This window comes from Chaetodon auriga, chromosome 15 (assembly GCF_051107435.1).
Source record: "Chaetodon auriga isolate fChaAug3 chromosome 15, fChaAug3.hap1, whole genome shotgun sequence".
Lineage (NCBI taxonomy): Eukaryota > Metazoa > Chordata > Actinopteri > Chaetodontiformes > Chaetodontidae > Chaetodon > Chaetodon auriga.
This window is the reverse complement of record NC_135088.1, coordinates 19,876,097-19,890,640: the sequence shown is the minus strand read 5'-3', so window position 1 is coordinate 19,890,640 and position 14,544 is coordinate 19,876,097. Positions and strand designations below refer to the sequence as shown.

At 41.6% G+C, this 14,544-nt stretch overlaps 2 protein-coding genes across 3 annotated transcripts; both read left to right on the top strand.

Moving 5' to 3' along the window:
- The first annotated feature begins 211 nt into the window (after positions 1 to 211).
- Positions 212 to 5,713, top strand: LOC143332892 (protein spinster homolog 3-like). Its single transcript, XM_076750729.1, has 13 exons — positions 212 to 437; positions 544 to 609; positions 1,020 to 1,156; positions 1,635 to 1,786; positions 2,704 to 2,770; positions 2,865 to 3,007; positions 3,312 to 3,464; positions 3,567 to 3,756; positions 3,922 to 3,987; positions 4,086 to 4,184; positions 4,312 to 4,483; positions 5,309 to 5,412; positions 5,606 to 5,713. Exons 1-12 carry the CDS (start codon positions 212 to 214, stop codon positions 5,371 to 5,373), a joined length of 1,536 nt encoding a protein of 511 aa, XP_076606844.1. The 3' UTR covers positions 5,374 to 5,412; positions 5,606 to 5,713.
- A 476-nt stretch (positions 5,714 to 6,189) lies between these two features.
- On the top strand, positions 6,190 to 12,352 carry spns3 (SPNS lysolipid transporter 3, sphingosine-1-phosphate (putative)). 2 transcript variants are annotated; one of them, XM_076750597.1, is made up of 14 exons: positions 6,190 to 6,296; positions 7,142 to 7,388; positions 7,495 to 7,560; positions 7,943 to 8,079; positions 8,564 to 8,715; positions 9,457 to 9,523; positions 9,618 to 9,760; positions 10,068 to 10,220; positions 10,323 to 10,512; positions 10,679 to 10,744; positions 10,843 to 10,941; positions 11,069 to 11,240; positions 11,977 to 12,080; positions 12,241 to 12,352. In XM_076750597.1, exons 1-13 carry the CDS (start codon positions 6,258 to 6,260, stop codon positions 12,039 to 12,041), a joined length of 1,596 nt encoding a protein of 531 aa, XP_076606712.1. In that variant the 5' UTR covers positions 6,190 to 6,257; the 3' UTR covers positions 12,042 to 12,080; positions 12,241 to 12,352. The 2 variants fall into 2 exon arrangements, with proteins under 2 accessions (XP_076606712.1, XP_076606713.1); XM_076750598.1 differs by having other exon boundaries at positions 6,208 to 6,292.
- The last annotated feature ends 2,192 nt before the right edge of the window (positions 12,353 to 14,544 follow it).

Here is a 14,544-nt window from a genome sequence, read left to right as displayed (position 1 = left end):
GCTCATTGTCCTGTCATGTAATCAGACTTTATTTTAAAGCTGAAAGCAAGAGGAACCGTAATTCGTATCCACTTTGAAATTGCTGAGCTGAGTTGTCGAATTACACTTATTGGTAAACTTCTGTGCACACACTGCGACACAGAGGGTAAATGATTTCTCTAAAACTAGGTCACACATTCTGCATTTCCAGGTGAAGGAAGAACTAATCACTATGGAGCCAAATGGAGCAGTGACATCCCCCCAGGACGGGCCGATGTCTCAACAGAGTCTGAGCTCCAGCTCTGGTCTACGTTATGGGTCTTTTGTAAACAGCCTTTCATCACTCACACCACAGGCTGTGGAAACATCAGCCATACCTCCTAAACGCACCTATATAGCTGTAGCTGTGCTTTGCTACGTCAACTTGATCAACTTCATAGAACGTTACACAGTGGCAGGTAAGATGATCCCTCGTGTACATGTGACAACACCACCTATCAGCAAACACCACTTACTGCTTCTCTTTGGTGGACTTACACAGGAACTCTTGTCAATGTCATGCAGGTGTCCTCCTCAACATTCAGATGTTCTTTGCTATAAGTGACAGCACAGCTGCACTTCTACAAACAGGTATGATGATGCAGCTCCATGTCAGACACACTCACACACCATCTCTGTGAGAGAGTAAGCTTTAAAACTCTCAGAAAACACTCACACACATTTTGAAGGTCCACATTTTACCTTGCATTACTTAAGAACAACTTGTGTAACATGTGCTGCAAGTAAATTGCAGAGTACTGTTGGACTCTCGCACACACACACACACACACACACACACACACACACACACACACACACACACACACACACACACACACACACACCAGTATGTGGCACTTTTTGGTTCTAAATTAGTCAGAGATCTACGCTCCGATGTCCTTGCAGGTGTTTTATTCTGAAAAGTTTCACAAGTGGGTTTTCTTCAAGTCAAGTCAAACTTGTCAAATTGTGAAGGAGGAATTAATTCTTGTTACTTCCAGTCTTCATCTGCAGTTTCTTACTTATGGCGCCTCTCTTTGGTTACCTTGGGGACCGCTACAACCGGAAATACATCATGATTGGTGGTTTGAGTGTGTGGATTGTGACTGCAGCCGGCAGCTCTTTGGTTACTGAGTCGGTAAGTGAGAAATAGATGTGATCACCTACAAGTAACAAGAAATGAGAAGCAACAAGCGCACACCGTGCCACTTCCTGTTACTTGTAATTAGTCTTATTTCCTTCCCTTATTCACTCCCTTATTCACATGTCACACTCAGTGCAATGAATATGACATGGGAGGTCTGTGGTTCACAGCACTTTAGGGCTACAAACAAAAAGCGATGTACATCGATGCTCAAGTAAATATTCCAAGTCAACAAGATAACTGTCAAATTGTATTTTTTTTTAATTGTTTGATGGACAACATGAACCTCAATACAAAGAAAAATAGAGCCCCATTGCATTCTGCAGTTTGTTTTGGAAACAAATGTGTATCGTTGATTAATTGTACTGATGATGACTGGAAGCATGACCTGTTAAACTGTGAGAGGATCATTGTGGGATTTGGGTCTGAATCTTGTGGAACTGCTTCGATGCTGTTGTCTTGATGCCTTCAGTACTTCTGGCTCCTGATGCTGCTGCGAGGCCTGGTGGGGATAGGAGAGGCCAGCTACTCCACCATTGCTCCCACCATCATCGGTGACCTCTTCACTGGGCCTCAACGGAGCACTATGATCTGCATCTTCTACATTTTCATCCCTGTGGGAAGGTTAGAAACCAACTCCGTCTAAAGTTCCTTTTTTTTTTTTTTGGCATATTTTAATCATCCAATAATTAACTAAACATGGTTTTCTGTTGTATATGACTTCAATTGAAAGCATGGGTGAATGCTGCATTCACTGCTGGTGGAAATCTCCAGTATTTAAGGTTTGAGAGTATCCTGAACAGTATTTCATTTACAAAGATGCTGCCAGAAAATCAAAGATGAACAATTAACAACCATGCATGCTGTGAAGAGGATGTGATTCTTGTGGCCTTGTCCTCAATGCATTTGTCTCAAAAGTCTCAGAATGTGGAGCATCCAGGTTCAATGGAACAATATGTGCTTTCAGCTGCTTTACCATGCAGTGATAACAGCAGCATTAAGTCTCACTCTGCAAGTCAATGTTCAGAATGTGTTGAAATTAACTGAAGGCTTTCCCTTGCCAAGTTATGAAATGGGTTGAAAAATGGGCGACAGTAGTGTGAGGTGATAATTTTATTCAGCAAATCGTCGACCATCCAGATCACTGATCTTTAAACAGTTCAAAGAAAAAACACAACAAGCAAAGTTTTACTTTCTTGAACTACCACAAGACATTGTCTCCACCCTGGTAAACAAATCTCAGAAATGACTGCATTATTTTAGCAAATTTGAGGAGGCGAAATACCTGTGCCATGTTCTAGTTAACTTTTAGCTAGGAGCAACAGACAGCAGCCTGACTGGAAACATGCAAAATAGCACGAGATGTGTTTGAACCAGGACAAAAGAGCTCTGCAGCATAGAGGGACTACAGCATTGTGTTGTATAACTGGGTGTTGTAGAAGGATAAAGAAATTAATCTTGTACCTTGTACAGGACGACCATATACCTTGTTTATGTCACTACGATCACTCAAATGGTTTTACCATTGCTTGTGTTTTCAGTGGTCTTGGATACATAACAGGGGCAGGGATTGCGACTGTCACAGGGGACTGGCGCTGGGCTCTCAGGGTGAGAACATTTTCACTATCAGTGGATGGAAATGTCGGCTGTGTACTGACAGACACAGAGTGACAGATATGTTAATATCATTCTGCCCTATCAGATCACTCCCATCATGGGAGTATTGGGACTTGTCTTGCTGGTTGTCTTGTGCCCTAACCCACCCAGGGGTGCTCCTGAAACCCACGGTGGGGGAGTTACAAAGCAGAGTTCTTACCTGGAAGATGTCAAGTATCTTCTGAAAATGTAGGACATGGGAACCAATACTATATTAATACAATATACTATAATTCTGTATTTTTTAGGCCAATCTAAATTGATATACTGTATGTATTGAACTGTGACCAGGATAAGAAAATGCATGTCACTGCTCTCTGGTATTATTATGTAAGTCATTGCTTCTAAATGATCTCAAATATATTTTTGCTATGTCTGTACTGCAAGTTTTCATCTAATATATACCTATATATTTGCAATAAGCTAATACTAGTTGAAATTGGTCCAGCAGATTTCTTGGTCAAGCTACATTGTGCTGTTACTCTGACCCTAGTAAAAGCTATGTGTGGTCATCGCTGGGAGTGACGGCCACTGCCTTCCTCTTCGGAGCTCTGGCTTTCTGGACACCTACTTTTCTGTCCAGAGCTCAGGTCTTTCAGGGACTCCAACCTCCATGCAGAACAGAACCCTGCAACGCCTCTGACAGGTGCAGCATGACCTTTGACCTGCATCACCCTTGATATGCTTGATTTCCTTCAAAGTCACAACAGAGTTTTAACAATGCTGTCTGCCTCTACTTCCTTTACAGTTACATCTTTGGAGCTGTGACAGTGGTGACGGGGATTCTGGGAGGGTGTTTTGGTACTCTTTTATCAAGACGGTTTAGGAGCAAGATGCCAAATGTGGATCCACTCATCTGTGCAGTAGGCCTGCTGGGATCAGGCCCCTGCCTCTTTATCGCCATCTTTACAGCATCAGCAAGCATTCCCACCACTTATGTAAGAGACAAACCTCTGTCTTTGCTGGTGGCCTCCAGCTAATGATCATTTTATATATGGCTCCAGAGATGACAATGTCAGCTATGCCATGACATTCACACACACACACAAACACAAAAAACATCAATTGATCAACTGATCAGTTGCTTAAATGTCTCATTTCAGGTATTCATTTTCTTAGGTGAAGTGTTGCTTTCACTGAACTGGCCAGTCATGGCTGATATCTTGCTGGTGAGTTTGAAGGGTGCATGTGGGAACATAAGTATGAAATAGTCTCTTGAAACATGAAGCCAATGGGTTGTTTTGTGTTTTCTGACTTTTGACTTCAGTGCATTGTTATACCAACCAGACGATCCACAGGTGAGGCTCTCCAGATTACAGTCTGTCATCTTCTGGGTGATGCTGGCAGTCCTTACCTAGTTGGAGTGGTGAGATACAGTTCCACTTTGCCACTGTCAACTTCCTTTAAACTGTACTGTTTCATCAATAGTACCTCTGCAAGCTTTCTCTGTGTATCTTTGAGGAGTAATGCTGTCTTCACACCTGTACCAGTAGATTTCTGATGCTATACGCAAATCTAAACCTGAGACTGATGCTTGGAACTTCCGCAGTCTGAAGTACAGCCTCATGGTCAGCATAGTTGTTGGTATCCTGGGCGGAGTGTTTTTCCTCATGGCTGCACTCTACATTGCTGAAGACAGGAAAGCAGTTCTGCAATTCGTTGAAGGTACATGCGTTGCTGTGATGACTAAATTTCCCCGGTGTGGGATCAATAAAGTCCTATCTATCTATCTGTCTGTCTGTCTGTCTGTCTGTCTGTCTGTCTGTCTATCTATCTATCTATCTATCTATATCTATTGTAAATAAATCTTTACTGCCTTTTTATTTTCTTTTGAACTGTCAAAACTAAATGGTGACGCAGTACAGCCATGACAGGGACATTTGATTGTTCTTTTGAGCTTTGGTTGCACACCAAACAGATTCTGTGAATGTTGAAGTTTGCACTTTTGTGCAGGATGTATGTGTGAATGACACACTGACACACTACTGAGTCCTCACACTGTGCTTGTTTGTTAAAGTCTCCAACCCCTTCTGAACAATAGCACTCTATTACGCTCACTTACTACAAGCTAGCACCCATCTTATTCAGTTAAGAACAAATTCTCCTTATCTGCACGTATGCCCCAATAACACTCTGGCAGTCTAGTCTTTCTGGCAACTCAGGCACAGATGGGCCAAACTTGATAAAGACAACATTGTCTCTCTACTTAGGAACTGAGTTGACCTCATTCTCTCCATGCTGTTGGACTGTCAATTGTTGAGTGAGGCGGTTGCACCAATGGGGGGCGACTTAGTTAGCATCAGTGTAGCAGATAAGAGCAGGTTTCCTCCCAACGCCATCAGACTCCTCTGATCCTGCACCAACGTGTGTGTGTGTAGTGGTTTGGTCACTTAGTTTCATTCTACTGAGTGCTCACTACTTTGATTTGAAATGTTTCAAACCTGTGTGTGTGTGTGTGTGTGTGTGTGTGTGTGTGTGTGTTACCTGAAGATCTTCCACCACAGCAGGGGCCTGCATCTGAGCCCTCCATGGAATTCAGCAACCAGGACAAATGAGTAATGCTGGACAAAAGCAGCCATCCAACTGACTTATCTGTAAGTATTTGAAGCTAAGTTAACATCTGCTGGTGTGGATCTTTTTTTTTTTTAATTCACGCTGTCAGAGGATCAAATGCCTTCTAAAAAATGTTTGACTGTTCACTCAGGCTTAAATTATATTTTCTACAGATGAAGTCAAGTCCATTTTATTTGTAGCTTATAACCCAAAATCACAAATTTGCCTCAAAAGGCTTCACAGTCTGTCAACCTCGACCACGGATCCCTCAGCTCGGATAAAGAAGACTCACTCCAGCAGGGGAACAAAGGAGGAAACGTGAAATCAGACACCTACTTAAAAAAATTTGGACTTATAATAATAATACCTCTCATTCAGGTGTACTGTCCACTGTAGCTGAAAAGTAAATGATTATGTGTTCTGAATGAAATGTTGTTTTCAACTTTCAATAAACACTAGTGAAAAAGTCACTGAGCATTCTGTTCCTTCCAACCTTGGCTATAGCTATGTAGACGGGTAGACATATTGAAGAAGAAATTTCTGTTTTGTTTTTTTTTTAATGCAGAAATACAGAAAAATACAATGACAGAACTCCAACCACTGGTGAAAGTCATTAAACATTCATCTATAGCTTATCACCTGACCTGCTTATTAACAGAAAGAATGAAACAACCAAAGAAAAGTGATATTTGGCTTGTTTACAGCATTGCATCACAGTGGAGGTCTGTGTGAAAGCATATGACCAACCCAGAGTGGGCTGGTCCCTTCACTAACTCAATATCTCTTGAGGCATGTTAGAGCCGTGGCCTCTGTTAGCTTCTCGAAGCCTCAGAGACACACTGTGAGCCGCAGTGTCCTCTGACAACTGCAAACATGGAATGAGCGCATGAGAACATTACATAGACAAGACAACATCAACAAGTACGTAAGTCTATTTTTCATCTACATTTTAATCTATAGAGGCAGTTTTAACAAAAGGAAACCGAAAGTGTGTTCTTGCATGACATAAATACATCAGCAACTGTGAAAGAGCCAGCTCTTAGGTTCTTGCAGCCAAAGTTTCAACAGTGGAAATGTCTTCCACGATGTTGTTTAGAGAAAAAAGTCAATGCACAATAGTGTTATTGTTGTCATGGAGTCAGTATTGTTGCATTGACTCTAACCAGAGCAGAACGGGGCCCCTTTACAGGAATTTAGCCACTAAAATGCTTTTAATTAATTATCACCATAATAACCCAAATATATCTACTGTTTGGTTGTTGTGGTGTTGTGAGAACTGTAAGATAGCAGAACATCTTCCTTCTCCTTTCTGTCTGTATTTTGACATAGTGTGTAAGCAACAGTTCGCTCTTACACACTAGTTGTGTAAATGCCTTTTCTGTCATAAAGACTATTTCTTAAGTGTTTCCACAAACCACATTAGCTGATTTCCCCAAAAAATAGGTCAGCGGTGGGGCACACGGCTTCAAAAGCAGCACATACGAAATGTCGCACACTCCTCACTACATGCCATCAGGCTCAAAAAAACACTTTGGGATAGAAACGGTTGCTCATTGTCCTGTGATATAATCAGACTTTATTTTAGAGCTGAAAGCAAGAGGAGCTGTAATTCGTATCCACTTTGAAATTCCCAGAGACAGTATAATTCTGTCCTCTCGCTGAGCTTTATTGAGTTATCTAATTACACTTATTGGTAAACTTCTGTGCACACACTGCGACACAGAGGGTAAATGATTTCCTAAAACTAGGTCACACATTCTGCATTTCCAGGTGAAGGAAGAGCTGATCGCTATGGAGCCAAATGGAGCAGTGACATCCCCCCAGGACGGGCCGATGCCTCGATGGAGTCTGAGCTCCAGCTCTGGTCTACGTTATGGGTCTTTTGTAAACAGCCTTTCATCACTCACACCACAGGCTGTTGAAACATCAGCCATACCTCCTAAACGCACCTATATAGCTGTAGCTGTGCTTTGCTACGTCAACTTGATCAACTACATGGAACGTTACACAATAGCAGGTAAGATGATCCCTCGTGTACATGTGACAACACCACCTATCAGCAAACACCACTTACTGCTTCTCTTTGGTGGACTTACACAGGAACTCTTGTCAATGTCATGCAGGTGTCCTCCTCAACATTCAGACGTTCTTTGCTATAAGTGACAGCACAGCTGCACTTCTACAAACAGGTATGATGATGCAGCTCCATGTCAGACACACTCACACACCATCTCTGTGAGAGAGTAAGCTTTAAAACTCTCAGAAAACACTCACACACATTTTGAAGGTCCACATTTTACCTTGCATTACTTAAGAACAACTTGTGTAACATGTGCTGCAAGTAAATTGCAGAGCACTGTTGGACTCTCGCACACACACACACACACACACACACACACACACACACACACACACCAGTATGTGGCACTTTTTGGTTCTAAATTAGTCAGAGATCTACGCTCCGATGTCCTTGCAGGTGTTTTATTCTGAAAAGTTTCACAAGTGGGTTTTCTTCAAGTCAAGTCAAACTTGTCAAATTGTGAAGGAGGAATTAATTCTTGTTACTTCCAGTCTTCATCTGCAGTTTCTTACTTATGGCGCCTCTCTTTGGTTACCTTGGGGACCGCTACAACCGGAAATACATCATGATTGGTGGTTTGAGTGTGTGGATTGTGACTGCAGCCGGCAGCTCTTTGGTTACTGAGTCGGTAAGTGAGAAATAGATGTGATCACCTACAAGTAACAAGAAATGAGAAGCAACAAGGGCACACCGTGCCACTTCCTGTTGCTTGTAATTAGCTTTATTTCCTTCCCTTATTCACTCCTCAAACGGAACTGCACTCTGAATTTCAGTGCAATGAATATGACATGGGAGGTCTGTGGTTCACAGCACTTTAGGGCTACAAACAAAAAGCGATGTACATCGATGCTCAAGTAAATATTCCAAGTCAACAAGATAACTGTCAAATTGTATTTTTTTTTAATTGTTTGATGGACAACATGAACCTCAATACAAAGAAAAATAGAGCCCCATTGCATTCTGCAGTTTGTTTTGGAAATAAATGTGTATTGTTGATTAATTGTACTGATGATGACTGGAAGCATGACCTGTTAAACTGTGAGAGGATCATTGTGGGATTTGGGTCTGAATCTTGTGGAACTGCTTCTATGCTGTTGTCTTGATGTCTTCAGTACTTCTGGCTCCTGATGCTGCTGCGAGGCCTGGTGGGGATAGGAGAGGCCAGCTACTCCACCATTGCTCCCACCATCATCGGTGACCTCTTCACTGGGCCTCAACGGAGCACTATGATCTGCATCTTCTACATTTTCATCCCTGTGGGAAGGTTAGAAACCAACTCCGTCTAAAGTTCCTTTTATTTATTTATTTATTTTTTGGGCATATTTTAATCATCTAATAATTAACTAAACATGGTTTTCTGTTGTGTATGACTTCAATTGAAAGCATGGGTGAATGCTGCATTCACTGCTGGTGGAAATCTCCAGTATTTAAGGTTTGAGAGTATCCTGAACAGTATTTCATTTACAAAGATGCTGCCAGAAAATCAAAGATGAACAATTAACAACCATGCATGCTGTGAAGAGGATGTGGTTGTTGTGGCCTTGTCCTCAATGCATTTGTCTCAAAAGTCTCAGAATTTGGAGCATCCAGGTTCAATGGAACAATATGTGCTTTCAGCTGCTTTACCATGCAGTGATAACAGCAGCATTAAGTCTCACTCTGCAAGTCAATGTTCAGAATGTGTTGAAATTAACTGAAGGCTTTCCCTTGCCAAGCTATTATTTAAGCAAATTTGAGGAGGCAAAATACCTGTGCCATGTTCTGGTTAACTTTTAGCCAGGAGCAACAGAGAGCAGCCTGACTGGAAACATGACAAGTAGCATGAGATGTGTTTGAACCAGGACAGGAGAGCTCTGCAGCATAGAGGGACTACAGCATTGTGTTGTATAACTGGGTGTTGTAGAAGGATAAAGAAATTAATCTTGTACCTTGTACAGGACGACCATATACCTTATTTATGTCACTACGCTCACTCAAATGGTTTTACCATTGCTTGTGTTTTCAGTGGTCTTGGATACATAACAGGGGCAGGGATTGCGACTGTCACAGGGGACTGGCGCTGGGCTCTCAGGGTGAGAACATTTTCACAATCAGTGGATGGAAATGTCGGCTGTGTACTGACAGACACAGAGTGACAGATATGTTAATATCATTCTGCCCTATTAGATCACTCCCATCATGGGAGTATTGGGACTTGTCTTGCTGGTTGTCTTATGCCCTAACCCACCCAGGGGTGCTGCTGAAACCCACGGTGGGGGAGTTACAAAGCAGAGTTCTTACCTGGAAGATGTCAAGTATCTTCTGAAAAAGTAGGACATGGGAACCAATACTATATTAATACAATATACTATAATTCTGTATTTTTTAGGCCAATCTAAATTGATATACTGTATGTATTGAACTGTGACCAGGATATAAAAATGCATGTCACTGCTCTCTGGTGGATATATTATGTAAGTCATTGCTTCTAAATGATCTCAAATATATTTTTGCTATGTCTGTACTGCAAGTTTTCATCTAATATATACCTATATATTTGCAATAAGCTAATACTAGTTGAAATTGGTCCAGCAGATTTCTTGGTCAAGCTACATTGTGCTGTTACTCTGACCCTAGTAAAAGCTATGTGTGGTCATCGCTGGGAGTGACGGCCACTGCCTTCCTCGTTGGAGCTCTGGCTTTCTGGACACCTACTTTTCTGTCCAGAGCTCAGGTCTTTCAGGGACTCCGACCTCCATGCAGAACAGAACCCTGCAACGCCTCTGACAGGTGCAGCATGACCTTTGACCTGCATCACCCTTGATATGCTTGATTTCCTTCAAAGTCACAACAGAGTTTTAACAATGCTGTCTGCCTCTACTTCCTGTACAGTTACATCTTTGGAGCTGTGACAGTGGTGACGGGGATTCTGGGAGGGTGTTTTGGTACTCTTTTATCAAGACGGTTTAGGAGCAAGATGCCAAATGTGGATCCACTCATCTGTGCAGTAGGCCTGCTGGGATCAGGCCCCTGCCTCTTTATCGCCATCTTTACAGCATCAGCAAGCATTCCCACCACTTATGTAAGAGACAAACCTCTGTCTTTGCTGGTGGCCTCCAGCTAATGATCATTTTTATATATGGCTCCAGAGATGGCAATGTCAGCTATGCCATGACATTCACACGCACACACAAACACAAAAAACATCAATTGATCAACTGATCAGTTGCTTAAATGTCTCATTTCAGGTATTCATTTTCTTAGGTGAAGTGTTGATTTCACTGAACTGGGCAGTCATGGCTGATATCTTGCTGGTGAGTTTGAAGGGTGCATGTGGGAACATAAGTATGAAATAGTCTCTTGAAACATGAAGCCAATGGGTTGTTCTGTGTTTTCTGACTTTTGATTTCAGTACATTGTCATACCAACCAGACGGTCCACAGGTGAGGCTCTCCAGATTACAGTCTGTCATCTTCTGGGTGATGCTGGCAGTCCTTACCTAGTTGGAGTGGTGAGATACAGTTCCACTTTGCCACTGTCAACTTCCTTTAAACTGTACTGTTCCATCAATAGTACCTCTGCAAGCTTTCTCTGTGTATCTTTGAGGAGTAATGCTGTCTTCACACCTGTACCAGTAGATTTCTGATGCTATACGCAAATCTAAACCTGAGACTGATGCTTGGAACTTCCGCAGTCTGAAGTACAGCCTCATGGTCTGCGTAGTTGTTGGTATCCTGGGCGGAGTGTTTTTCCTCATGGCTGCACTCTACATTGCTGAAGACAGGAAAGCAGTTCTGCAATTCGTTGAAGGTACATGCATTGCTATCTATCTATCTATCTATCTATCTATCTATCTATATCTATTGTAAATAAATCTTTACTGCCTTTCTATTTTCTTGTCAAACTAAATGGTGACGCAGTACAGCCATGACAGGGACATTTGATTGTTCTTTTGAGCTTTGGTTGCACACCAAACAGATTCTGTGAATGTTGAAGTTTGCACTTTTGTGCAGGATGTATGTGTGAATGACACACTGACACACTACTGAGTCCTCACACTGTGCTTGTTTGTTAAAGTCTCCAACCCCTTCTGAACAATAGCACTCTATTACGCTCACTTACTACAAGCTAGCACCCATCTTATTCAGTTAAGAACAAATTCTCCTTATCTGCATGTATGCCCCAATAACACTCTGGCAGTCTAGTCTTTCTGGCAACTCAGGCACAGATGGGTCGAACTTGATAAAGACAACATTGTCTCTCTACTTAGGAACTGAGTTGACCTCATTCTCTCCATGCTGTTGGACTGTCAATTGTTGAGTGAGGCGGTTGCACCAATGGGGGGCAACTTAGTTAGCATCAGTGTAGCAGATAAGAGCAGGTTTCCTCCCAACGCCATCAGACTCCTCTGATCCTGCTCCAACATGTGTGTGTGTAGTGGTTTGGTCACTTAGTTTCATTCTACTGAGTGCTCACTACTTTGATTTGAAATGTTTCAAACCTGTGTGTGTGTGTGTGTGTGTGTGTGTGTGTGTGTTACCTGAAGATCTTCCACCACAGCAGGGGCCTGCATCTGAGCCCTCCATGGAATTCAGCAACCAGGACAAATGAGTAATGCTGGACAAAAGCAGCCATCCAACTGACTTATCTGTAAGTATTTGAAGCTAAGTTAACATCTGCCGGTGTGGATCTTTTTTTGTTTTAATTCACGCTGTCAGAGGATCAAATGCCTTTTAAACAATGTTTCACTGTTTACTCAGGCTTAAATTCTATTGTCTAAATTTTATCAATTCTACATTTGCCTCAAAAGGCTTCACAGTCTGTCAACCTCGACCACGGAACCCTCAGCTCGGATAAAGAAGACTCACTCCAGCAGGGGAACAAAGGAAGAAACGTGAAATCAGACACCTACGTAACAAAATTTGGACTTTTTATAATCATACCTCTCAATCAGTTGAAAAGTAAATGATAATGTTTTCTGAATGAAATGTTGTTTTCAACTTTCAATAAACGCTAGTAAAAACATCAGTTGGTGTTCTGTTCCTTCCAACCTTGGAGAAGTACCGTTAGCCCGCTCATAGCTTGTCAGCTATAGCTATGTAGACAGGTAGACATTTTGAAGAAGATATTTCCGTATTTCCTTATTTTTATTTTTAAACTTAACTTTTTGCTGAATACATCAATTTGCACACACAGGCAACAGGAGCTCTTCTAAAAGAAACATTAATGAGCCGATGCTCCATCAACCCAAAAGTAATAGAATTATAGGGATATTTGCCCACTGCATTCTAAAATACACAGAAGAAACCTTCAGCTTCCTGTAAGTGATGGTCGAGCCCCAAGAGAATTGTGTTGCTGACACAAGGATTTCAAAATGGCCGGGTTCAGTTGTACGTAATTATCATCCCTTGTTTTTCTTTTCTTAATGATTTGCCTGAATTTTGCTGACGACCATCTACACTCATGTGACCAGTTTAGTTCAGTCGAGTTCACAAACCTGAGGCAGAATAAGATAAATTTGCCCAAGTATCCATACTGAGGATCATCAGATTAACCTCTCCATCAATGAATGTCCCTGCCAGCATGCAGCTGCTGTCTCCTAATGAGGACCAGAGGGGCCTCAGGCTGAACCACAACATATGCACATAATGGAGTTAAAGATGGAGGATATCCATTCTCTACTCGCTGTATTCACTGTATCAGATGCTGGAAATTCATATCATAACTGCATTATTACCACCATTTCAGTGGATCTGACCTGGAAGTGTCTCAAAACTCTGATGGTATGTTGTCCATGCACTCATAAGGAAATGTAAGGAGTGTTCCTATGTAAAAATGAATAACTAGTCTATTGTCTATTTTCTCAAGTATTTTGAGTGTGTCCACTAGGTGGCGTAGCTGCATTGCTGAAAAAATGCTTTCACGAGGCTCCCAGTTGTTGTCCATTACTGAGGTACAATGGATTTGCCAGATGTTCACTGAGACCTCCAGTAGAATTCCCCATAAATATAATAATTTTTGCAGCCGAGGCAGCACATACATAATGTGTAGATTGACTGTAATGGGCTTTAATATCCCTGTGTGTCTTGGGCAGCACTCTTACATGTAATGAGCTTACTGTAATGATATGACTTAAGTAATTAGTGTTCCTGTTATGGAGCAGTTTGCAAGATAATATCATACCCAGCCTGACAAACACAAATCATTTTTTATGACCACAATGTTATTGATTTCCCTTTAATAGCGACAAACAATAAGGGAAGAAATGCCTTCAAAGAAAAGGGAATAAAATACACACATGCACACACACACATACAGCTTATACATATTTTATGTTTTTTTTTTTAATGTTTTCTTTATCTGTGTTGTTATCTGTGTGGGCACCCATGTCAGATCTCCACACCTCAACCACACTAACACCTAAGTGTTACAACACTGCAACATAAACCCACAGAGCACATATCTGTATGTGCATATGTACCTGGGTAGGGTGACTGAAACCACCCCTACCATAACAAAAGGTGTGGTAACAATCCATATCCTGGCATGATAAATACATGTGAAATCATAGCCTACTTAAATGCAGTATTTACAAAGAAAAAAGAACAAAAAACCAAAAAACAAGTCCCCAGTTTCTAACCACAATCTGCTCCTAGTCATTACCTTAAGCAACTCTACTCTTCCAAGCAAAATACATCATAAGTCTACAACCTCAAAATGAATATGCTGCTCAGTCATGCACATGAATTTATACTCTAAGCAAACATATGGAAAACATATTTTGACACCACCTCATATTCCGTAAAGAATTCCGTTTCACAGGTGTTACTCCTTACAGAGTTTTTTCTTGTCTTTTAAGAGAAAGCTTTTCATTTTCCTTTGAACTATCATCTGTTTTCGTATTGCATGGAAAAGGCAGGTGTGGTATTAAAAGGTGGAGGTGACAGTGGTGTAAAATGAGCATAGTACAGACTGAAATGCAGCAGTTTTGGACTTTTGCACCAGCATGAACCCTATGTCACTCCATTAACTGCTTCTCTCACATGTTGGAGGATTTCCTCATTAGTAAAACTGGCAGGGACGCTTCTTACTGTTGTCTGTGTGATGTTTCACT

Excerpts from the sequence above, each read along its gene's own strand:
- LOC143332892 (XM_076750729.1), top strand. The coding sequence starts at position 212 with ATGGAGCCAAATGGAGCAGTGACATCCCCCCAGGACGGGCCGATGTCT. Across the intron at positions 438-543 it reads AGAACGTTACACAGTGGCAG|GTGTCCTCCTCAACATTCAG; the intron begins GTAAGATGATCC and ends AATGTCATGCAG. Across the intron at positions 3,465-3,566 it reads CCCTGCAACGCCTCTGACAG|TTACATCTTTGGAGCTGTGA; the intron begins GTGCAGCATGAC and ends CTTCCTTTACAG.
- spns3 (XM_076750597.1), top strand. The coding sequence starts at position 6,258 with ATGAGAACATTACATAGACAAGACAACATCAACAAGTAC. Across the intron at positions 8,080-8,563 it reads GCTCTTTGGTTACTGAGTCG|TACTTCTGGCTCCTGATGCT; the intron begins GTAAGTGAGAAA and ends TGATGTCTTCAG. Across the intron at positions 10,221-10,322 it reads CCCTGCAACGCCTCTGACAG|TTACATCTTTGGAGCTGTGA; the intron begins GTGCAGCATGAC and ends CTTCCTGTACAG.